At 61.9% G+C, this 24,516-nt stretch overlaps 2 protein-coding genes and 1 long non-coding RNA gene across 4 annotated transcripts; 1 reads left to right on the top strand and 2 right to left on the bottom strand.

Annotated features, from left to right (window-relative positions):
* Nucleotides 1–826: 826 nt before the first annotated feature.
* On the bottom strand, nucleotides 827–11,202 carry GNAI2 (G protein subunit alpha i2). Its single transcript, XM_085235785.1, has 9 exons — nucleotides 11,006–11,202; nucleotides 5,919–5,961; nucleotides 5,400–5,541; nucleotides 4,936–5,096; nucleotides 3,098–3,226; nucleotides 2,513–2,642; nucleotides 2,161–2,314; nucleotides 1,317–1,517; nucleotides 827–1,211 (listed from the first exon to the last, which is right to left on the bottom strand). Exons 1-8 carry the CDS (start codon nucleotides 11,121–11,123, stop codon nucleotides 1,327–1,329), a joined length of 1,068 nt encoding a protein of 355 aa, XP_085091911.1. The 5' UTR covers nucleotides 11,124–11,202; the 3' UTR covers nucleotides 827–1,211; nucleotides 1,317–1,326.
* Nucleotides 11,203–12,377: 1,175 nt separating this feature from the next.
* SLC38A3 (solute carrier family 38 member 3) lies at nucleotides 12,378–22,060 on the bottom strand. Of its 2 annotated transcripts, none has more exons than XM_085235559.1 (16): nucleotides 21,885–22,060; nucleotides 17,449–17,625; nucleotides 16,566–16,647; nucleotides 16,370–16,485; nucleotides 16,192–16,265; nucleotides 16,022–16,114; nucleotides 15,860–15,941; nucleotides 15,132–15,214; nucleotides 15,006–15,064; nucleotides 14,764–14,931; nucleotides 14,608–14,687; nucleotides 14,443–14,543; nucleotides 14,227–14,351; nucleotides 13,881–14,025; nucleotides 13,696–13,799; nucleotides 12,378–13,498 (listed from the first exon to the last, which is right to left on the bottom strand). In XM_085235559.1, the coding sequence occupies exons 2-16, from the start codon at nucleotides 17,556–17,558 to the stop codon at nucleotides 13,394–13,396; spliced, it is 1,527 nt and encodes a 508-aa protein (XP_085091685.1). In that variant the 5' UTR covers nucleotides 17,559–17,625; nucleotides 21,885–22,060; the 3' UTR covers nucleotides 12,378–13,393. The 2 variants fall into 2 exon arrangements, with proteins under 2 accessions (XP_085091685.1, XP_019475455.1); XM_019619910.3 differs by lacking the exon at nucleotides 21,885–22,060 and adding an exon at nucleotides 20,945–20,967.
* LOC146543395 (uncharacterized) lies at nucleotides 21,468–24,301 on the top strand. The gene is made up of 2 exons (XR_014886275.1): nucleotides 21,468–21,760; nucleotides 23,219–24,301. It is a non-coding gene; the product is annotated as an uncharacterized LOC146543395 (long non-coding RNA).
* The last annotated feature ends 215 nt before the right edge of the window (nucleotides 24,302–24,516 follow it).

Genomic DNA, 24,516 nt, shown 5'->3' on the forward strand with positions numbered 1-24,516 from the left:
GACCTGTGCAGCTCCAGAGCATCCCACCAGTCTGCCCCCAACCTGCATGCACCCCTGGGTGCTGGGTGGCACCGGGTGACACCTGAGGTCCTGGGGCATCCCTTGGTGCTGAGGGGTGCTGGATCCCCCTGGGGACCACGGGATGCCCAGGGAATAGCACCGCTGCACCATGATGGCATCCCCAGGTGAGTGCCAGCCTGCAAGGGACCCACCCCCCTATGGACACCCAGGGGGGAGCTCTGAGCCCACACGTCCCACTCCACATGCAAAGGGGCCTCAGATTGCTGCCAAGCCTCTCCTACTTCCCCCTTCCCCCCAGACACCCACAGAGAAGGAAAAAAGCAGCCACATCACCCCCCACATTGATGCAGAGGGTGTGGAGGGGTCGTTTTTTTCTTTTTTTTTTTTCCTTTCTACATTTTATTATCTCAAATCACGTGAACAATTCGGAAAAACATCCCGTGGGAAAAGCAGGAGCTGAGAGAGAGAGGGGGGAGGGAGGGCAGCTCCATACAGCAGGGTCTGCCCCCGGCACAGCTAGCCCTACCTGCTAGGCCCTATTAGAGAGGGGCAGGGGGGCACCAGCCCTCTCCCCCCAGCCCGGCGCCAGACAAAGGGGACCCCCCTGCAAGGCACACGGTTTCGGCATTACCTGCACGAAGACGACGCGACCACTTAGCACTTGACGCTTTTAAATAGTTTCTTAAAAAGGTTTCTTTAAAAAGCAACGTAAACCAAGCTTGGTGTGTGTGTGTGTGTGTGTGTGTGTGTGTCTGTAGATGGGTGTGTGTGTGTGTGTGGCTTTTTTTTTTTTTTTTTTTTTTTTTTTTTCTGGCTATTAAAAGGAATGTTTTCGGTCGTGTTTCCTGGGGGGGGTCCCATCGCCGGCCCCTGCGATGCCGGGAGCGCCGCGCCCCCTGCGAACACGTTTTGGATGTAAACGGTGCGGAACCGAATAAAAAGGAGAGACTGGGGAGATGGCGACCGGTTACAAACCAAGAGAGAAATCCTCCTGTTCCTGGCCTGGAAGGCAAAGGGGCGTGGGGGGACACCGGAGGCAAGTGGGGACAGCCCTGGGTCAGGTGTCGCAGGCAGTGCGTCCCCATCGCTGCCACCACGGCCGTCACCAAAACGTCTCTTTAGAGGGTTGGGGGATGAAACCAGAGGAGAAGCAGAATCACTGGGCACGGTCCTTCCTTCATCAGTGCGTCCTAGGAGAGAGCAAGCCATGAGTGGGATGGGTATGGGGTCAGGGGAGGCGGTGGGCGGCAGGATGGGGATGGCACTCGCAGGTCTTGGAGGGGCCCCATGCCTACCTTGCCGCTCTCAGAAGAGCCCGCAGTCCTTCAGGTTGTTTTTGATGATGACGTCAGTGACGGCATCAAAGACAAACTGCACGTTCTTGGTGTCGGTGGCACAGGTGAAGTGTGTGTAGATCTCCTTGGTGTCCTTCCGCTTGTTCAGGTCCTCGAACTTGCTCTGGATGTAGCCGGCGGCCTCGTCATACTTGTTGGCACCTGGGGAGGGAGAGATGATGCTGGGGATGTGCCACGGCCCCCCAGGCCGCAAGGATTCCCACAAAGCTGCCTCACTAATCTAGCCAAGTGGTCATGCTGGGATACAGCTCACCAAAATGCCACCAGCCCAAGTACCATGACAGGGCAGAGTAACCACCACGCTCACGAGGTGCACAGCGCAGCCCTAGGGCTCCCTCACTGCCCATCCCCATCTCAGCCTCCACGGCTTCCTAAGCCTCTTATTCTTCTCATCACTTCTGCTTTATCCACACATTGCCTTAAGAGCATGTCCAGGTGCAGCCTGGACACCCAATAAGCCTCAAACCAGGGCTGCTCCTAACCCAGCTGCTCCACTCCTTCCCAAACCCCTCCCCTGTCCCCACAGCACCTCAAGTGCCACCCAACTCCACAGTGCCATGGGCAATCCTCTGCCCCAAGCTGCACTCTGTTCAAAGTGCAATGACCACAGCAGGACCCACACCTCAGGGACACCCAACCAGCCCTAAGGATTCCCTGCAAGGAGTCCCAGAGGCTGCTGAAGCAGGGACCCCACACTCAGAGCCAACAGAGCCACAGTTCCCATTGCCATTCTCCCCTGGAACCCCAAGGCAAGGGATGCAGCAGATGAAGCCCAGATGCACACCTGTGTACTCCGGGAAGCAGATGGTCAGGGGGCTGTGCACAATCTTCTCCTCGAAGAGGTCCTTCTTGTTGAGGAAGAGGATGATGGACGTATCCGTGAACCACTTGTTGTTGCAGATGCTGTCAAATAGCTTCATGCTCTCGTGCATCCGGTTCTATGAGAGGACGGGCACCGCATCAGGCAGGTGGTGCTGCCACCCCATGAGCCACTGACCTTGGAACTGGGCACTGGGCACCCCGTACTGCTGCACCAAACCAGCAGCCACTACAATGGGGTAGCGGGTCACTGCCAGCAGCACGGGGTAGGGATCTCCTGGAGCACCCTAACTCTAGACTTCCACCCCCTCGCTCACCATCTCCTCGTCTTCTGCCAGCACCAGGTCGTAGGCACTCAGGGCTACGCAGAAAATGATGGCTGTCACCCCCTCGAAGCAGTGGATCCACTTCTTCCGCTCTGAGCGCTGGCCGCCCACGTCAAACATCCTGCAGGGCAATGGCAGTCTGGGTCAACAGCACCCCAACTCCTGCACCCCCAGCCCTGCCTCAGTTCCCCCAGCAGAGCTGGGTGATGCCTCCCACTGAAGCGCTGCCATCATGTACCACCAGTGCTGGGCCGGGGATGCACAGATGGGATTATGGAGGATAATGTGAGCCACGTGTCTCTCCCTCTGTGGGCACCAGAGGATGCCCAGGCTCCGCAGAGCACCACATCCTCAGGGACGGATTTTCCTGACTCCTGTCCCTCTGCTTGCCTGCTGGGGAGGCTCTGCCACTGCTGTGTCCCCCCAGGGCCACCCTGTCCTTCCCTGCCACACCCCCCAAAGCCCTGGATGAGCACAGAGAGGTGCTGCGCATCCTTGCTTGGCCAACCCCGACCTCCATCACCAGCAGCAGCTCAGCACCAGGCTGGCGCGCCGAGGGTTTGCAGCCAGACCTACTTGAAGTGCAGGTCCTTGAAGGTGAAGTGGGTCTCCACGATGCCGGTGGTCTTCACCCGGGTGCGCAGCACATCCTGCTGGGTGGGGATGTAGTCGGCCCGCGCTATCCTTTCCAGGTCGTTCAGGTAGCTGGAGGGGAGGGCAGGATGGCATCAGGCGGGGGGGGCAACGGTGGGGGCAAAGCCAAGCCAGGAGTCTCCACGAGACCCCCACCAGCGGGGACACAGGGCCTGCAGAGCCCAGCAGGTGACGTGGCCCAGGGGACCGTGCCCGCAGCGCCATGACGCTCCCAGCCCAGGGAAACGGAAGGAGGAAAGCATTCATCACCACGACAACAGGCCGCGGCCCAGCGGAAACCGCCGCTGGCACTTTGCCGCTGCAGTCACACACACACAAAGGGCCGGTCCTGCAGGAAGCGGCGCAGGGCTCGGCCCCGCCACGGACAGCCCCGTGCCCCCAGCAGCTGTAATCGTCGCGGCTTGAGTTAATTGGGTTACGATAAGCAGGCCGCCCGCCGCACGGGGCTGTAATCCGGAGAGAGCCGTGCCAACGGGACGCAGGGAGACGGCTATGGGAGACACCGAGCGCGGACGTGGGGACCCCAGAGAGGGCGTGGGGCAGCACGGCGGTGACACGGCCGGACCACACCTCCACAGCGAGCTCAAAAACAGCCGGAAATCACCCGGCTCACGGCTGCCACAAAAACAGGAAGCGAGCGGCGGGGAGGCAGGGCCGGGCTGGGCTCGGACCTCGGCCTCGCTGTCACCGAGGGGAAGGCACACGGCTCCCCATCCATAACCTGGGCACAGCGCAGGGCATCGCCCCAACCGCTGGATGCGGGCACTGAGCAGCGCTTGTCCTTCGTGCTGCTGGGGCAGCCGTAGGGATGCCCATCCCAAAGGGCATCACCGCCCCATGTGGGACCACAGTGGACACCAGGCTCCAAAAGCCCGCAGCTGAGCTCCTCCAGCAGCGGCTTTCAGGCATCGTTTTCCCAATGCAGAAAAGCGATCATGCTTTAGGCAGATTAACTTATTTATTAAATCTTGTTGGGGATAAACCGAACCAGATGCAGTCAATTTACTTCTCCAAGCACTAGCTTGCCAGCTCTTACGCCAGCAGAATGCTGATTTCTGCCATATAAACTCATTTGAAAACGATAAAACAACAAAGCAAGCGGTCTTGAGTGCTACGCTCAGAACGAGCATCCCCATTTTTTATTGGGGATATTTCCCTGCATGGATAGGACAAGGAGGAATGGCATTACGCTCAAAGAAGTGAGATCTAGGTGAGATGTCAGGGGTAAATTCTTTGCTCAGAGGGTGGTGAGGTCCTGGCACTGCTGCCCAGAGCTGTGGGTGCCATCCCTGGAGGTGCCCCAGGCCATGGAGGGGTCCTGGGCAGCCTGAGCTGGGGGGCAGCCAGACCATGGCAGGAGTGGGGCTGGATGATCTTTAAGGGCCCTGCAACCTAAGCCATTCTATGATTCTATGATACACACTCCCCATACAGCATTCATGGGGCTGGAGTTGAGAGCTGCCTGCAGTCCCCATCAATCCTGCTCACTGAACCAATCAGGGGAAAAAAAATAAACAAATGAAAGGAAAAAACTACACAGAAAGAAATCCAGCGCTAATTATTCTTCTTGCAAGAGGAAAACAGCATCCATACGAAGAAGACCCATGTCCAGCATGGAGGGGCTCATGCCTTCAGGGAGAGTCCCAGCTTGGATGCTGCACACCTGGAAGAGCACTGCCCCGACCCTAACATCGCAGAACGGCTCCATAGCATAGTGACAGATTGAGGAGGAAAAGAAGAAGGAGGAGGAATGTACTCACTAGGCAGCAGAGTCATTCAGCTGGTATTCACGGGAGCGATTGAAGCAGGCCTGGACCCCGTGGTCAGCCCACAGCCTCCGGATGACGTTGGCAAGATCTTCAGGCATGATGCCCTGCTCCTCTGCGGTGCAGGCGAGCGCAAAGAGCTGGCGGGCATCATCCTGCAACAGAACCAGGCATCAGTTCCATGAGCCCCAGCGATTCCCACCAACCCACCACAAATGCCCATAGAAAAACAAACAAACAAACACAAGAACGGCAAAAATCACCTTTCCTAGCCCAGGAAACTCACAACTTTCCTCCCTGCTCCCATCACTCATCCTTTGGGTTTTCCCTGCCTTAGGAGGTCCCAGAGTGTGGGACAGCAGAAGGGATTGGGCAAGGCCACGTAAGGCCTGGTCCTGCTTTGGAAGGCTCTGCTCCCAGAAGGGATATGGACGCAGCAGGCACACAGAGACACGCACCGCTCTGGAGGAGTCCCCGAAGTCGATCTGCAGGTTCCCCATAGCCTTGATGATGGCCATGATGGACTGGATGGTGTTGCTGTAGACCACGGCTTTGTATTGCCGGCACTCCTCCTCTGAGTAGCCATCTTCGTGGATGATCCTGGGGACAGGGGACAAGGTCAGCATGCCCTGCTCACAGTGCCACCAACCACGCTGCCACCTCCCCGCCAGGTGTTTGCTTTCACCATGTCTCTGCTGCCAGCGTAACCACAGGCACCCGAGCTCACCTACCCTTCCACAGCCAGCTGATGAAATATTCATGCCCTGGAGAGCACCCAGCCTGTGGGAGCTGGGCAGCAGGGACATGGGGACACACGGGATAACAGAAATCCCATTGGCAGCATCCCAGCCCTTCTCAAGGCACTTTCAGCCACCACGGCACCATCCTGTGCATCCCAGGAGCCCAACCCCAATGCCACTGTGCCCAGGTGTCCCAAGCACCGCTGCAGGGACAGGGCAGGTCCCTGCGATACTCACTTCATCTGTTTGACAATGGTGCTCTTCCCAGACTCCCCAGCACCTGTGGAAGAAGTAAGGCACAAGCCATCAGCTACAGCCTAAGGCTGCCACCACAGAGACCCCCATGGGATGGGCCAAAAAGGAGAAAATCCAATGGGCTTCTAAAGCAGCAGGTGCGGACAAAGCCCAGAGCAGGACAGTGCCACAGCACCCAGGGGTTTCTGCGTGGCTGGGAAAAACCCAGACAGCTTCAGCAATGTGTCAGCCCCAGTGGCAGTGCTGCTGTCACCCCAAGCATTGGGGATGGGCCACTCTGGCAGGCTGTGTGCATCTGTCGCTCCCTCCCTCCCTCCCCAGGCTGGGAGGGAGGAAGGAGTGAGGTCACCCAGCTGCAGAAAGGGGAAGCTGAAAGGGGAAGCTCAGAGGGACACGGCCCATCCCTTGTCCCTTCTCTGCACAGGGACAACAGCCTGGAGCAAATCCTCAACACAGGAGCTCCAAGCAGTGCTGTTTGGGGATACCACATCCCAAAGCACAGCGCTTTGTGCATTCTCTTCCATCCATCCCTGTGGTCTCTCTCTTTGGCCACACTCCACGCCAGCCCCATCCCCTCGACCCACACAGCACCAGGGAGGTGTCGGACAGTCCTCATGTGCCCAAGGTGTGCGCAACGCCACATCCCTAAAGCAGAGCCACCCTTATAGGGACCCCCAGGCAGCTCATGGCAGGGGTGCTGCAGTCCAGCCACAGAGGGGGAAGAGGAGCTCAAAAAAAAATGGAGATTATGCTAAAATTAACCTGCAAGAGTACAGCCTGAGTTTGCGGCCAAGGCACAGCAGCAGGGACATCACCATCTGTGTGTGACACCAGGTACCCCATGGAAGCAGCAAGGGTCACAGCCCCATATCCTGCAGGCAGAGTGCCCCCCTGTCCCCAGGCTGCGCCGTGAGGAGCTGCAGCCCCAGGCAGGACCCAGCATGCACCCGCAGCATCTTTCTCTGGTTATGGGACTCGGCGGATGACACGTGTTTCTCATTTGGCCCAAAATATATGATTTGGCTGGAACCTCGCAGGCTTGACCCGACGGAAATAAAACTGCGCTCAGCTCGGTGAGGTGGATCGGGTTTCTTGCTTTCTTTCCACCCAGAGCTTCCCCTGGCTCCTTTGGAAAAGGAACCCTGCAGCCAGCCACGCCGTGCGGAAAATTGCTGCTCACAGCAGGGGCAGCGCTTGGCCCCATAGAACCAGAACTGCACGAAGGGCACCGAGAGCCATTGCAGTGCCAGCCCCGTGCCGCCTCCACCTGGGAAGCTGTGACAGCAGGGCACCGGGCACGGCAAACTGACCCTGAGCATCTCCAAAGCATATCCCTGCCCAGCACATCATCCCAGCCCACAGAGCCGTCCCCATGGCTCCCCACCGCTCTCCTAGCCCTAAGGCACTGTTAATGGGGTGCAGGCGTGACCCCGCGCCCGCTGCGGGAGCCTGCTGGGAGGAGCGTGGGCGCACACGTGCGGAGCCGCGGCCTCCAAACCCTGCGTTGAGTCACAGTAGCTGCAGGGAAGGCATTTTTTCCTTTCGTAATCCCTGTTTAGCAGGAGTGCTCCAGTACCTCACTAACTCTAATAACCCCAGCCGGAGCGGTGCCACCCAGCAGCACCCGGAGCAGCAGATCCCAGCACAGCACAGGCAGGCAGTGACGTGGCACGGGCACAGCCCTATGGGCACGTGCAGCAGCTGGGAGCGCAGCCACCAGCCTGCCATGCCATCTCTCTTCCAAATCTGCTCCTTTGCCTCATGGCAAGCCCAACAGGCCACCAGAATGGTCATGGGTGGCACGGGGATGCGAGTAATGGGGGACAGAAGGTGGTGTTCAGGGAAGCCAGCAAGCCATATAGAGGGGACAGGGAGGGGGACAACCATTACTGGGCTGGGGGGAAGCTCCCAATCCCCGGAACACACCGGCTACCGGCCATTCAGCCCCGACACAATCCATAGGCTGAGTGCCAGGCAGCATGAGCTTCCGGAGCAGGACAGCTTCCCCACTGCTGGGCAGGACACAGTGCTCTAGGGCTGGGGCTGTGGCCCTGCACCCCAAAGCATCACTCCCATCTGTCCCAAAGGGCCAGGTCTCAATGTGTCACGGAGCCCAGGGCCCCAGGGATGCAACCATGCTTCTTCCCAGACCATACTACAAAAATAGGAAACAATCACCATCATCCACAAGGGGACGGAGGCTTGGGACGTGCCCCCATGCTGAGAGGTGGGGAGGAGGGATGGGGTTGGCAGGGACAGACCCAAGGCACCAGCCATGTCCCAGCCACCAAATGGAGTTTTCCAAAGCACTGCACCAATAGCTGGGTGAAAAAGACTCCAGAATAAAAGAGGGGGGAGGGGAGGAGGGGGGGGAAGATTCCCCTCCACATTTTCCTTCCTATCTAAAATAGCTGGAAAATTGCTTTAAAAATAATTGCATGTAAGAAAAAAAAAAAAAAACCACAGCAACGCCGCGTGTTTTTCCAAGCGGCCGTCTGCCTCGACACAGAGCTGGCTGCCCTCCAGCAGCACCCGGGGCTGTCCAGGCTGCAGGGTGGGTGCAGACCCCATGTGGGGATGGACACATAGGAACAGCCCCCCAACACATCGTGGTGTGAGCACAGTGCCTCTGCCTGGACCGGGGGGGGGGAGTGACTGGGGGTGTGCAGCTCGGTGAGGGCACAGAGCCGCATCCATGCATCACCCACTGCCCACCAAGGGAGCACAGCTCAGCCCGGGGCTTCCTGAGCAAAAGCACTGAGACGCAGCAAAACAACCCGTTGTGGGGAGGGTGTGTGGGGCTGACAGTTGGAGGGTTTGGGCTGGGCACGCTTTGGGTTGGGCACGGCCCTCTCCACACTCCCGCTGCGATCCGAGCTGGACAAAGCTATTCCTGTGCCTTTTTCCAGGAAAGAAGGGAGCGTTCTGCTCGCTTTCTGGCCCTGAAATCCTGGGGACACCACATCTCTCCCACTGCGGCTCACGGGCCCCATCATATTTCCCTTGAAACCATCACCCCGGCTAAAGCTCTGCACCTCTCTACAAGCCCGGTCTCACCAAAGGGCTGCAGCAGAGCGCAGGGTGGGGAACAGGGAGGAAGGAAAACCTGCGGGTGCGTGAGGTAACGCAGTGCTGGAGAGCTGAAAGCCGGTGCCTCCCTTCCTCTGCTGCTGCGTGCACAGACGGAGCCACAGAGCCTGGTGTCCTCACCCTGGGACGGAACCATCCGAACACCAGGGATGAAACTGCACCCTCAGCACCGAGAGCCCTGGCAGAATGTGCCTCAAAGTGCCCCTCACAGCTGTCCCAGTGCTGCAAACCTAGCAATGTGCCCAGCAACCAGCTTTGTCTGAAGGCAACATCTGCATCTGGGGCTTGCCAAATGCTTCCTAAGGCAGAGGTAGAGATCCCTAATGCCGGAGCCAAGGAATCTCTCTTCTTCCTTAATGCCAAGCAGGCACAGTGTGGTTAAGGGCTGTTAGCCCACAAAGCCCATGTGGCAGTTGCATAGCACCGAGGAGTGCACCCCATATGCTTTGGGGGGGTCTCCTCCCTCTCTAATGCTGTTTGCAGGTGCTGTGCCCACCAACAGCCCCTGGGCCTGCTCCGCCAAACTGATGCAACAGGCAGAAAGTGAAAAAGAAGGAGGGTGCACAGCAGCAGGACGGGCGTGCAGCCCTCATCCCCCAAATACCAACATCACTTTTGGCAGCAGTGAGGATTCTGCAGGACTGCGGTTTCACTTCTGCCTGGAGCTGGGCAGCAGCTGGGGGCTGTGCTGCGCTCTGGGGATGTGGATGCAGCTATGGGGGCTGCCAGGAGGAGGCTGAGGGGCTCCAAGCACCTTATGGGGACCCACTGGGAGCCATCGCAGCTGCTCCCTGTGGGCTCTCAAGTGCTTTCCGGACACATTTTGGTTCAGAAAACGGCACCGAGAGCTCAGGGCCTTCAGCACTGTTTACACTTGAACAGCTGCTAAGGTGGGGGAAGGAATCAAAAATACTAAAAAATGGAGCTGTTTCGCTCTATTTTTGGCTTTAGAAACCCACCGAGATCAGTGACCGGAGCCTCACCCTGCATCAAGGAGCACAACCACACCGCTCCCGGCCCGCTGCACGGCACGGACCAGCCCCGCATCACCGTGCCCCATCCCCAGCCGGGGAACCCTCCGGCGCCACTACAGCCGAACACCGGGCGCATCCCTCAGCGCGGGGCCGAGCCCATGGCAGCCCCAGCAGCGGGGTCTCGGCCCCACGTGCCCGCCCCGCAGCGCCGCGGGGTTTCGCTCCGCCGCCGCTCCCCCCCCCGGACTGCCGGTGCTCTCGTTCCTCTCGCACTGCCGACCCGACCCCCACGGCCCGGCCCCACCGCCGCACCCCGCCGTGGGGAAGCACCGCCGCGCTCCGCCTTCTCCGCTCATTCCGCGCTCGTCGAGGCGGGCGGTGTTGGAGCGGATCGGCCGCTGCCTGATTGCACCACGACTTCCTGCTGCTCTCGGCTTCCTCTCTCGAAGGAGCGACGAGAAAAGACATTTTGTGCCGGCGTTTCCCCCCGACGGCAGCGGGGGGGGGATGCTCCTCCCGGCCCCATCCAGCGCCCCGCGGTTGCAGTGGGGCGATGCGGGGCGGCGCGAGGACCCCCATCCCCGGAAATAACAGAGGGATGGGGAAAATAAATGCCGTGTTCCGGGCCGAGGGGGTAGGGGGTGGGGGGGCGGCGGCTCCAAACAGCACCCGAAACAACGAGGGGAGGGATGGAGGGATGCCCGGGGGTTCTGCATCCCACCCGGGGCCTTTGCTGTGGGGACCCGGGGGCGTGGCTGCCTCCTAAGCACCCCGGGTGGGCACGGGGGGGTGGGTGGGGACCTGAGAAGGGGACCCCCAGGGATGTGGGGGGTTGGGTGGGGAGCTGGAAGTTCAGGACGGCCCCAAACGAGGGTGAGGAATCACGGGTACGGGGGCCGCGCCGGGAATGCCCGAGGGGCGTCGATGCGCGTGGTGGGGGTACGGGATGTATCGGGGGGGTATCGCGGAGGGGACGGACGGCCGGGGGACGGCGGTGGCGCTCACCCAACAGCAGCAGCTTCACCTCCCGCGCCGCCTTCTCGCCATCCTCCCGCAGATTGCGGTCGATCATGCGGGAGCGCTCGGCGGCCGCCTTATCCTCGGCGCTGACCGTGCAGCCCATGGCGGCGGCGCCTCGCTCCGCGCTCTGCCGGCACTGCCCTGCCCTGCGCGGCGCGGGCGGGGCGGGGCGGAGCCTCGGCGTGGGGCGGGGTTTCGACCAAGGGGCGTGGCTTATTTGGGGGAGGGGCTTCGGGCAGAGGGCGTGGTGAGAGGAAAGGGAAGGGATGGGGTGGGGCGGGGCGGGGAAGTGGGGAGGGGGGACGGGCCGGGGAGTGACGTGGATGCGCTGAAGAGCGCGGTGTGATGCAGGCAGATGTGCGCTGCGCCATTGGTGTTCCCCGGGACAGATGTGCGCGGGGACACGGCGCGCGCAGTGACACTCGAGCACGGACTGGTTTGTTCCTCAATGCAGGTGTAGCTGGGGCCCCAATACGCCCAGCACAGATGTGCATGGAGATGCGAAGGACCCACGACAGATGTGCACGGGCTATGATGTGCCTTAGGACAGGAGGTCGTGGTTTGCTCCAGCACAGATGTGCACAGGGCCACGTTCTTTCCACAGGACAGATGTGTAACAGGCCACGGTGTGACCAGGGCAGATGTGTAACAGGCTATGGTGTGACCAGGACAGATGTTCAATGGGCCATGGTGTGACCAGGACAGATGTGCAGTAAGCAGTGGTTCCTTCAGGACAAACATGCATGGTGCCACGTGCCCCAGAACAGACGTGCCCAGGGCATGGGGTGTCCGTGCTGGCTGTGCACTGCGACGTGGTGTGATCCAAGCCCTCCTGTCCCAGCCCTACCGTAGCTCTTTTTGCCACATCCCATCGAGCCACCACCGGTGTCGCCACTCTGCTTGGAGCACTCGCACCAGGCTGAGCTCCCCATTGCACCCCATTTCCTAGAGCCATGAATCTGAAACTCGCTTTGTTGCCATCCTTGCTGGCGGTTCGTCCCCACTCCCAGCCCCGGCATCGTGCCCAGGCCACCCCACCCTGCGGCTGCGGCTCTCGGACCCCCCTGGAACGGGACACTGAACGCTCGCGTGGACACGGGGCGGCCTCGGGAAGGAGACACGGGATACTCGTGGGAAGGGGCTCGAGGCACCGGTCCTAATTGGGGCGCGGGGGCAGCGCATCGGATCGGTGCCCCGGGGGCACCCGAGAGCGGCCCGCTCCGCGCTCCCCGCCCTCTCCTCTGCCGACATCGGGCGGCCGTCGGCGGGGACGCAGCGCCGCCGTGTGCCCGCAGAGCCCGGCGCCGTCCGCGTTGTCCCCGCGGTCCCCGCAGCCCCGCCCCACACCGGGCACGTCTCACATTTTTATCCTTTATTGTTACTTTGACGCATCTGCTCGGTCGCGCTCCTCCTGCACGGCGCTCATCCCCACATATAACTTAACGACGCGGCGGGGGGGCCGTGGGACGGCTCGGTGCGGTGCGGGGACATCGGGGTGACACGGCGAGAGCCTCCCCCATCCCGCACACGGTGCAGAGCTCCCGGGAGCCGCGCAACACATTAAAAAAGAACTACTCTTATGTACAGTATTTATAAAAAGCGTCCCAGCCTCCACCACCCCCATATAAAAATACGTCTCTTATTTACTTGGCGAGCTCCCGGCCCCCCTCACCGCCTGCTCGCGTCCCCGTGGCCAGGCTCTTGGCATGGCTGGGAGCTGCCCATGGCATGGACGGACAGACGGACAGACAGGTGGGTGGTGGCAGGACAGCGGGGCCGGGTTGTGCCCATCACCCTGGTGTCGGGGAGCGCGCATCCCACACCCCCTCCATCCCACAGCCCAAGCGGTGCTGCCCCAGACACCTCCGTGCCCCACGCCAGCACCTCTGGGGTGCACCGGCGGCACCCAGCCCTGGCACGTGTCACCTTCCCCGAGTTGGCCCCTGGATCGCCAGGTTCCCACCCGCTGGCACCGGGACCGGCCTTCCCCCGGGCACCATGTGCCAGCAGGATGGAGCAGCGAGGAGCTGGCAGTCAGGGGGTGGGGACAGCGGAGGACATGGGGGTGGCATGGGCACTGCTGAGGTGCTGGCCACCAGCCCCGCAGACGCTGCCGTCAGGACTTGGGGCCGGCTGAGGACAAGCGGGTGCCTGTGGGCCAGGTTGGCCCCGTCCCCTTTGACCCCCGGTGAGGTAGGGAAGCGCTGGTCTCCCCATTGCACAGATGGGGAAACTGAAGCGCGGAGCCAGGAGGGGTGGGCACGGACTGGGGTCCCCCATGTGCCCCCTCAGGCAAAGGGCAGGCGACAAAGGTGGGAGCCCCGGGGGGTCCTGATGGGGATGGGGGGGGGTCAGGGTGGGCAACCAGGGTGGCTAGTGGCTGCCGCCACTCCGGCCCCCTCCCGTGGCCCAATCGGTGATGATGAAGCTGAGGCTCATGATCATGAAGAGCACCCCGAGGAGGGCGAAGCAGGCAGCCTGAGGGAGACAGAGCACAGGGTGGGGGCTGCCCACTGCCCCATGGGGAGCAGGGAGGGGCCGGAGTGCCCCCACCCCACTGAGAACCCAGGAGGCTCCATCTTTCCCTTGTCCCTCTGCCTTTATCCCCACACCCCTCCATTTTACCCCCCAGGGACAGCAGTCCCCACAGCCTGGGGTGGAGGCCTAGGGCTTACCAGGATTTTGGGGGTGGAACGCAGGGGCTCCTTGTCCTTGGGCATGATGCGGATGTAGAAGATGGCCGGGAAGATGAAGATGAGGCAGGGGGCAGAGGTGGCACCTAAAGCAGGAAGGGATGAGTGGGTAGAGTGAGCCCTGGGGTACAGCTGGGTGAGAGGGACGGGGCAGCACTGCCACTCACCAATCAACCCGAAGATGCCGAGGATGGAGGGGGCAAAAATGACCAAGAGGTTGATGAAGGTCAGCAGGATCACAGCGATGGCGACGTGGCGAATCCAGCTGAAGTTCTTGCCTTGGAACAGCATCTGCTGGATAGCACGGCGCACCTGGGGACAGGGACAGGGACATGTCACACACTATCCTCAGAGCCTCCCATCTCTGCAGGGCCATCGATGCCTGTTAGACCTTCCCATCTCTGTCCTGTCCCCAGGGCACCGTCCCACTGCCTCAGTTTCCCCTCTCACTGCTTGGAGATGAGCAGAGCTGGCAATAGGGTGACCCATGTGTGCCTCCAAGGGGACACTCACCGGGAAGAGGACGATGGGGACAGTGAGTGTCACAGCTGTCAGCACAGCCACCCGCACACAGAGGATCAGCACGTCAAAGGGGTCCACCCGGCTGTAGGTGTGCAGCAGCTCTGACTCCACGCGCCCTGCAGCACCAGGGACGTGGGTCAGCACTTGTGCCACCACCTCCCATGGGCGTCCCCACCGTGTCCCCATGCCCCTGTCCCCACAACCCACCGTAGAACGTGAGGTAGCCAAAGAGGGCGGCCAGGAAGTACATGAGGTACATGACGGTGATGGAGATGTTGGAGATGCACTGCATCTTCTTCTTGGAGGGGCTGCAGGAAATGGGCGTCAGCACGGCCCCCCCACCCGCCATCCCCCAGCCTCACCACCACTCACTCCTTCAGCTCCGTGTAGATGGGCAGCACCTCAGGGTGACACACGAAGGCGAAGGCCATGATGGGGATGGTGTACGCTGTCTGCAGAATGTGCAATGAATGCTGGGAACCCACTGCCCGTGCCCTTTAGGAGCCCTCACCGTGGAACCAAACCTACCTGGGAGTTGAGGGTGAAGAAGCTGGGGGTGCAGGCCTCCACCTCAGTGGGCAGTGGGGCTGCAGGGCCATCCCAGTGCTCAGTGCCCAGCGTGACATTAGTGCCACTGGTGAAGTTCCCCCCTTGCTCAGGCAGCGGGCAGGGGATTTGGAACTTCTTGTAGATGACCTGGGGGGGGACACTCTGTCAGTGGGGGGCTCTGGGTGCCCCCTCACACGGCGACATCCCCGCCCTGTGCTCACCGAGATGAGGAAGAAGACCATGCAGCTGAGTGAGAAGCCACTGGCGTAGCCCAGGTAGCCTGGGGGGAGAGGAGAGCAATGGGCATAGTCCCCTCCAGTCCCATGTCCACCCACGCCCCCACTTACCCAGCTGCTTCATCAGGGCCAGAGGCAGGATGACGGTGACGGAGACCAGGATCACCAGGTAGTTCCCATTCAGGTACCAATCCCTGGAAGCAGAGGCAAGGGCATGCTCATACCCGGTGTAGAGTGGAAGCTTCAGAGGACTCCTCTGCCCTCTGCAGGGCTGGCACCCCTGAAATCCTCGGCCTGGTATCCCTGGTCCCCTGAACCAGTGTGCCCAGGGACATAGGCATCCCTTGAGGCCATGGAGCATCCCTGCACCAGCATCCCTGGGGACACGTGAGATGGCATCTCCAGGCGATGGAGATGGCATCTCCTGGGACAGGACCTCTCTGCTATGGGACACCAAGGCCAGAATCTCTGCACCTCTGAGCAGATGTCCCAGAGGAGAGGCATCTCCTGAAGCCACAGAGATCTCTATGTTCACACCCCAAGGGTCCCTTGGTGCCAGCATGCCTGAGACCCCCATGCCAGCACCTCTGGGGCAATGTGCCCTGCAGGAGGAGGAACAGGTGGGCTGATCCCAGCAGGAGGTGAGGGGCAGGGATTGGAAGTTCATCCCGGACTAATCCCGCCTGGGGGCTTATTCAGCACTGACAGTGATCAAAAATAGCAGTGGCTTTAATGCCATTAATCCCTGCCAGAGGCTGCACAGCTGGAGCGGAATCCAGGGCGCGTGGGGCAGGGATGCGGTGGGAGGAGGACGGGGTGGGTGACACTCTGACACTCACGTGGTCTTCTCCTCCAGGTTGAGGAAGGTCTGGATGACCAGCGGCACCTCAGACTTGACGATGTACAGGTAGCTGGACATGGCTGTGGGCAGAGGAGGGCAGCGTGGTGGGGGGCTGCAACATGTCCTCATATCTCCTCCACATCCCACACCTTGTGCTCACCTCCGATGTTCTGCAGAGTGATGGCGATGGCTGCAGCCAGCTTGCCTGGTGTGCCGAAGGCTCGGAAACCTAACTGCTCATAGGCACGGATGCCTGTAGGATGGGGACACAGGGGTGAGAGCTGGGAGGTGAGATGGGGGTGTCAGGGTGGTGGGAGGCATTGCACTCACCCACGATGCCTGAGGATTTCAACAGCAGGTGGATGGAGTAGCTGGATAGCAGAGCCACGGCCGTCAGTAGGAAGCTGCGAGGGGACAGCACTGTCACCAGCTGCTCCTCGGGCACCTCGGCACCAGGGGGACGTCAGTCCCCATGTCACCATGAGCCCCATGTCTTGGCAGCACTCACAGGAAGAGGATGATGCCAGTGTTGGCCATGGCGTAGGCCAGCCCCAGGATGCCACTGCCCATGATGGCATTGCTCAGGTTGAAGACAGACATCCCAAACGACGTCTTGCCTTCGAACTGTGTGACAAAGAGGGGAAGGTGACAAAAAGGGGGGATGCTGCCAGGGGGCACCCAGGGAGTCCTGCACTGCCACTCACATCAGTGAAGTGCGTCTGCTTCTTCTCAGTGCCATGGGGCAGGAACTCTTCCATCTCTGCACCGCACTGGTTCTCATCAAACCTGGGCGCAGAGGGAGGAACAGAGCAGCTGGGCCGAGTGGAGCTGGGCTGGACGCAGCCCTCCCAGCAGCACCCCACAGCACCCAGCTCCCCAGAGCCCCCAAGGCACCCCAAGCACCCTCAGCTCCAAGAGCAGTTCTCCAATCTTCTCAATGCCCCAAGCCCCATCAGCACCCTGAGAACCCCATGTGTGTCCCAAGCCCCTGAACACTCTGAGCACTCTAATTGCCACGAGCAAGCCCAGCATCCCAAGTCCCCAGAGATTCCCAAGTCTCCCCAGGTGCTCTGAGCACCCCAGGACTTCCAAGCCTTCAAAGTGCCTTGTACCTCCCTAAGCACTGCAATCACCCCAAGTGTCCCAAGAACCCTGAGCGTCCTGAGTACCCCAAGTACCCCCAAGTGCTCCAAGTGCCCCAAGCAGCCCAATGTCCCAAGTGCCCAAAGAACCTCAAGCACCCTGAGCATCCCAACTGCTCCAAGAACCCTGAGTGTTCGGAGCTACTCAAGCATCCTGAGTATCCCCAAGCATCCTAAGTGTTCCAAGTGCCCCCAAGCACCCTGAGTATGCCAAGTGTCTGAAGCACCACAAGAACCTGTGCCCCAGGTTCTCCAAGTGCTCCGAGTGTCCCAAGTGACCCAAGCACCCCAAGTGTCCCATGTGTCCCAAGCATCCCAAGAACCCTGAGCGCCCCAAGTGTCCCAAGCCCGCTGATCCCAGAGCCCCCAGTCCCAAGCAGGGGACTGGCTCACCAGCCAGGTGCCCAGCCCCAGCTGAAGAAGCCGCTTGTCCCCAAGCCTCTACCTGTCACCAGGCAGCGAGGGGATGGTGGTGGTGCCAAGTGCAGCCGCGTGCTTCCCATTGGGCACCAGTTCCACCATCTCAGCCTGGACGGGCAGCTCCGGGCCCTCCATGGCAGGCTCAGGGCTCCTCGTGGCGTGGCGAGGCGTGGGGTCCGGCTCCAGGTGGGAGCTGCAGGGCCTGGCAGAGGAGTCCTCGTCAGCAGGGCAGCACTGGGAACAGTGGGGATGCGACCCCCGTGTGTCCCCCGTGAGCTTTCAGCCTCCTGCAGCACCTCCCCTCCCAGCACTGGCGTGTGGGATGGGGCAGAGAGCTCAGGGACCCCCGTGTGAAGCCCTGGTGCTGCCGGGCACTGCGGCAGGGGCTCAGGGGCACGTCAGGGCTGGCACCGATGGAGCAGGAAAGTGCAAGGCTGTGAGACGAGTCCTTGGCAGGGGATGGCGGCCGGGCTGCCGAGCGGGGACGCCTTGGCAAGCGGCACAAAGCCGTCTCTGTGCGCGCCCAGCCCTCCCCGCCCCGCTGGGAAACAGCACAGGGCTGCTTTCTGGGGCAGGCTGGCAGTCGGGCCATGGCCCCACTGCTCCCCGCTGTCCCCTGCCACCTTCTGCATCCCTGCCACCCTGTAATGGGAGTCCTCCCCACCCACAGATTCACATGCCAGAGCCCCATCCACTGGGATAGACAGACAGTCACCTGGCTTCAGGGTGGGATGCAGGATGATCCCCAGCCCCAGGAGGATGCAGCCTCCCCATCACCCCACTGCTGTGGGTCCCCACGAGGATTGGGGGCTGCACCTATCCTTTAGCTCCTGGCCCAGCACTTGGGGTTGAGCAGCGGTCCTGGGTACCGCCTGGCTCTCTGTGTGCCTCTGCCCAGTACTGAGACCCCAGGTCGGAGGGGGCACAGGGACAGCAGCCCCCAGGTACACCAGGGAAAGGCTGCAGCACCCCTCACCCTGTGAGTCACATCACCGCTCTGTCCTCACCACCTGGGGACCAAGGGTCACTCCAGGCCACACACAGCCCAGCAGCATCCAGTAGCACTGGGGGGGTGACGGGGCTGAGCCACAGGTGGAAGCGTGGCACCGAGCCACACCTCTGCATGGCACTTGTCCAGGCGGGGAAACTGAGGCACAGCAGGGCCCCAGGACAGCAAGGCTGAGCCGCGTGGTGGAAGAGATGGAACCGCAGGCGGCTGCTGGGTGATGATTTATCCCCTCCACTGGGCCTCAGCTTGGGCTGCATCCAGGCACGGACGGGGCTGCCAGCACGTCCCAGCGCTGCCGTTAGCTCCGCGCCTTCCCACCGCCGCCGGCACATCCCTCGCCCGGCCCCCCGTATCCATCCACAGTGCCAGTGCCAAGCTGCGAGGTGCCCGTGCCCCCCGCCGCAGCCCCCTCCTCCTCCTCCTGGTTATGGCTACGTACGGGGGCCGCCAGCCTCCCCCAGCACACCCGGCCCCATTTGTCATGCTGTGAGCGTCGCCCCCGGCTTCCTCCCGCCGGCAGCGCTGGCACAGCCCCACAGCACTCACTGCCACCTCTGCGCCTGCCGGCCTTTGGTCTCTGCTGGTGGCACTGGGGAAGGGGCGAGGGACCGGTGACGCATCGGTCGTGCCCCTCGCAGACGCTGTTTGCTTTGTGATAAGGTTCTGTAGAACAGCAAATAGATGGTGTGGCGGCGGCCCCCAGCCTGGGGCCTCGCAGGGCTGCGGGCACCGTGTGGGCACCAACACCGCCCAGGGACAGAGGGCTGCAGGGAAGCAGTGCCCACAGGGACGCCTCTCGCTGTGCCATCAGGTCCCGTGGGCTCAGCCATCACTTGTCACCACACCGAGCTCTGTGACGCCACGTCCGCCCCTGTCTCAGTGCCACTCCGTGCACCAGGGCCAAAGCTCGGGGACACCCTGAGCCCCAAAGCTCTGCAGTGCCCAGACCCCAGCCCGCTAATCCACTGCACCAGAGTGGGGGACACAGCACTCCAGTGGTGTAATCCGGATTTAGCGCCAAGCAGCAGCAGCTGCTGCCCCACAGTGCTGGCAGCCCAGCACCGGGATGGGAGCTGCACACCCCCCCGTGCCCATGGGTTCCAGTGCTGCTCGGGTGTCAGCATGGTGCTCTCATGTTCCCAGCTCAGTGTGACGGCAGCAGCGCCTCGGAGGCACAGCAGCACAATGATGGCATGGCTGTTGGCACGGCCCGGGGTCCCTGTGCCAGCCCCACGCCACCGCCGGCCACCCTCCCCCAGCCCAGCACAACACAGACCTGTGTTTTTCTCCTGACCTGGCTTCCTAAATTTAGCACCCAGCCCTGCTCTTAGCTACGTGCCACGCTCCCACCTCCCAGCACAGCACGGCCTCACCCAGCACTGCAGGCTGCATCGGGATGGGCACAGCGAGCACAGCCACCCCTCATCCTGCTGGCGTGAGGCCCTCTATGGGCACCATATGGAGACCCTCGGGAGATAGCAGACCACCACGAGTTAGCCCCCCCACACAGTCCAGAGGTGGACATGCTGGGGTTGGGGATGCAATGGGGACAGAGGGGTCATCCAGCAGCACTGTGGAGCCCAGCACAGGCACTCAGCTGAAGGGCGGGGGGGACAGCACACCATGCTAGTGGCCAGCAGCATGTCAGCCAAGGCACACCTCCTGCAGCCCCAGGTCTGGCCGTGACCCCACTGTCATCATTGTGGCCCCATGGCCATGAGGGACAAGGAGAGGATCCCCAGGACGGAATGTCCTCTGAATGTCTCAACACCATGGCCATGGGCAGCCCTGTCATGCTGGCAGCCACAGTCCCCTCTGAGCCAGCCAAGCCCTGTGCCACGCATACTCTCTCCGAAGCAGCGGTGCTCGCCTTGTTACTGGGATGAGCATGACACTTTTCCAGTGGTGGACATGCCAGGGTTGGAGACGTGACGGGCACGGTGGTGGCACCATGAGCAGATGGTGGCACAGTTGGCGTGTCCTCCCCTGAAGGGCTATGGGGAAACTGAGGCACAGTGTGGGGCACAGAACAAAGGTGCCAAGCACGTGGCAGAGATTAAACACGCAGACTGGCTGAAACCATGATTTGAGCTTTTCCATCACACCAAGGAAGGATGACACCTCTCAGTGTCCTAACGCACACCTTCACGGGGTACCACCAAGCGCCCAGCACCCAAAAACACACACCGCCATCCACCAGGGTCACAGCTGTCCCCAGCCCTGCGTCAGCAACCCTGCGGTGCCGCGGATGCGGGGGTGGCCGGGACCCCGTGGTGAGAAAACAGAGGGCAGGGGCCTCTGTTTTCTCAGTCCGAGGAGCCCGTGGGATCCCAGTCCTCCCCCCGGTCCCCTTGCGCCAAGGAAAACAGCCTCGGCCGGGGCCCGTTTGTTTGCCGTGGCCGCGGCCCCAGTGCGAATGCAGCTGCAGCGCAGCCGGGCGCTGCGGGACCTTTGCACCTGAGCCGGACTCCCCGCGGCGGCAGCACCCCGATGCCACTCCGAGAATCCTCACCGATCCCCATCCGCCGCTGGAGGGCACGGCGGGCAGCTGGGCACCGTCTCTGCAGCGACAGCCCGTGAGTCGACAGATGCGACCGCCGAGCTCGGGCACCATCCGGTTGCCAATGGAAAATTCCCGTCTCCTCCTCCGCGTGGGCACGGCAGTCCCGCAGCCCCGGGGCCGCCCCGTGTGCCCGCAGATGGGAGCCCGACGGCGGTGCCTCAGTTTCCCCAGGAGCTCTCCTGCCATCCCGCAGACACACGGAGCGCTGCGGACGTCACGGCCGCGCCGTGCTGTGCCCTAAAAATACCCGCACGGCACACACGGCCCCACCGCGTGGGAGCCCCTGACACCCGATGCGGCCGCCGCACTTTCCAGCACTTACACACACACACACACACACACACATTGCTGGCACGGCTGATTAAAAATTAAAGTGGAAAATAAAAGAAAAAAAGAAAAAGAAAGGAAAAAAATGGGGAGAGGGGGGTCCGAGGGGTTGCTGCGAGTAAAGCGGGCTGAGAACCGCGAGGGGCGGCGGGGCTCCCCCGAGGGCTGCAGCTCTGCCTCTTTATGAGCATTCGCAGGATTTTTTTATACGTTGTGGGAGGGTTTCAGCAGCTGAGAGGGAAGAGGAAGGCAAAGCAAAGCGAACAGCCCCTGCGCTGCTCCGGCTGTGCCACCTGCGAGCGACTGCGCTGTGGGGCGCGGTGTGGGGCAGCGCGGTGTGGGGCAGCGCGCCGGGGGGCGGCGGCGAGCGGCTCCGTCCTTCTGCAGCATTCCCAGCTCGGAGCTCCGGAGGAACTTTTGAAGTTAGGGGAGGAGGAGGTGAGCGGCGCGGGGGTGGCACAGCCGGGGGACACCGGGGGGGGACCTATTGCAGCCTTCGCTTCCAGCACGGGACAGGGGAAAAGCGGGGACAGCGCGGGGATGTGGGTCCCGTCGGACCTACCTGCCCGTCCCCTCGGCGCTGCCTCGCTGCCAGCTGCGTGCCGAGCCTCCGGCAGATTACCGAGTCTCCTCCGGCCCTAATCCCGACAGAGCGGGGATTAAACGGGAGCCCAGGCCCGCCCCTCGTGCCACGGCTCCCAATCTCCGCGCAGCGTCAACGCGGACCTACGGGGAGGCCGGTGGCGAGGGGGAGGCGCACGCAGCACACGGCCCCGCTGCCACCGGGCACGGCCACCGCGGCCACCCCTCCCCGAGGGCTGGGAACGGGCGGGCACCGGAGAGGGGCGGGGGGGCACGAATGCGGGTGTCTCCAGAACCGAGGGGAAAAAGGGGCGGAGGGAAACTGCGGCCCCCCCCTCCCCCGGAACCCCTCCAGGCTTCTCTGCTTGTGCTGCGATCACCTTTTACCGATGAAATATTGGAGTTTGTCCCCTCAAAAAGAGCCCCTAACGAGGACATCTCTGCTCTGAGGGCATCCCGAGGAGCCTGGGGCTGCTGCTTCCCTTAGTGTGGGTCCCAGGCACTGCACAGAGCTCAGAGCCCTGCTTGCTGGCACTGCACCCCGCTGGTGGCCATGGGGGTTTTGCTTAGGGGGAGATCTGCACTGCAGCGTTGGGGCTCCATGGGTGGCTGTCCCTGTGCCATCGCACCCAGCGGGCTGCCTGCTTTGAGGGATTCTTCTTTACACACCCCTCAGGCTGCAGCACCGCCAACCAGCGAGGCACCTCGCCTCCCCCAAGGCCTGCCCCACACGGCCCTTTGGGGCTGCATTTAGGTCCCATACATTTCTCCCACGAAGCAGATCGGCGGACCCAGCGAGCATCGTGCTCGCACACGTCCCGCTCCCCAGCACCCGAGGGCGGCACTGGGGTGGGCACGTGAGCACCCGCGGCCGTTCCTGCCCCCCGTGTGCCCGTTGCCACCGCTCTCATTCGGTCGGAGACATCCATTAACTAATTTCTAATAACAGCATCATGCGTAAGTGCTGAACCAGCGCTGGCTGGCGTGCTGGGGCGAGGCGGCCAGGTTCGGCGCGGGGGGGTCAGGACAACCAGAGCTTCTGTGCTCCATCCGTTTAACCCTCCCCGCCCCAGCGAGGGCGGGCACCCAGCAGCCACGTGGCACCGTGCCTCGTCTGGGGCTGTAAACACAGCCGGAGCTGCCGCCCTGAGCGCAAACACAGCCACGGGCTGAGCCTGGTGGGGATGGGATGGGGACAGGGCTCAGACCCCCGAGACTTAGAAATATGGCTGGTGGTCTTCAGCCCCATGGCCCCGCCGTGTCATCCCTTCCCTTGCGCCCCATCACGCCGTGCTTCTGCTCCTCTCCTTCCAGATGAACTCGAGCCATGCCCAGCCGGGCTCTGCGGGAAATCAGAGCAGTGACAAGGAGGAAGAAAAGTCACCAAGCCTTGGGACTGGAGCACGTAGAGCTATAATCATAGAATCATAGGATCGCAGCATGGTTGGGTTGGAAAGGACCTTACAGCCCCCAGCCCCACTCCTGCCATGGGCTGGCTGCCCCCCAGCTCGGGCTGCCCAGGACCCCTCCATGGTCTGGGGCACCTCCAGGGATGGCACCCACAGCTCTGGGCAGCAGTGCCAGGACCTCACCACCCTCTGAGCAAAGAATATACCACTAACATCTCACCTAGATCTCCCCCTTTTAGTACAAAGCCATTCCTCCTTGTCCTATCCAACTATGCCCTTGTAAATATCCCTTTTCCATACAGGACAAGGGCTTTCCTTTAGCCCCTTTAGGCACTGGAAGAGCTGCTGTAAGGTCTCTGCAGAGCTTCCCCTGGGCTGAGAATCACTGAACAGACTAAGAAGCACAGAACCACCCCATTACCTGCGCTCTGCCCCTTCTATCTGCCCTCACCCGTGCTGCCCTATGCCCAGCTGCCAGGCAGCCTCAGCCTCGTGCTCTGTGTCACTGCACACAAGCCCACGCATGGGATCAGTGGCTCTGAGATCCAGCCCTGCCTGGTGCTGGATGAGGGCGGCCAGGACGGGGGCCGGGGCAGCTCCGAGCATCCTCAGCCATGAAGGACGGGCACTGGGCGCCGGGGGCTGGATGGGGTCATGCTCTGCTTCCTGCCATCCGACCTTCCTGCAACTGAGATGGCGGTGGTGGGAGCACACAGCTGAGGAAACAGCTTCATCTGCAGCCCTGTGGCTCCTCTAAAGCACAAAGCCTCTGACACCTCTCTTGCTGGGGACAAGGCAGCGGGTGCCTCCGGTCCCAGTGCCAGGCGTCACCGCCCGCCCTGCTGGTGGGACCGGCACAGCTCTCCTCCACCACCATGCACACGCTGTCCTGCAGCCGGGCACAACAACAAGGAATAATTGGTTAATGCGATTTCAAAACATGATTTGCAATTATAACTCGCCAGAGAGCATTCAATGGCCCCACACACCGGGAGAGTGTTTTTCTCCTTCATTTCTTCCTGGAAACTCTAACCCAATTAACTTTACAGAAGCCAGGAGCAAAACACGGCTCCGCAGATCTGATGGAGTGGGTTTATCACCACACTCAATCACAGCCTCCCAAGAGTGTCCTGCAGCGTTGGTGATGAGGGACGTGGGGATGAGGATGGGGCACAGCCCGGTCCTGGCCGCTGTGTGCCAGCT

The sequence above is a fragment of the Meleagris gallopavo genome, chromosome 14 (assembly GCF_905368555.1).
Source record: "Meleagris gallopavo chromosome 14, MGAL_WU_HG_1.1, whole genome shotgun sequence".
NCBI lineage: Eukaryota > Metazoa > Chordata > Aves > Galliformes > Phasianidae > Meleagris > Meleagris gallopavo.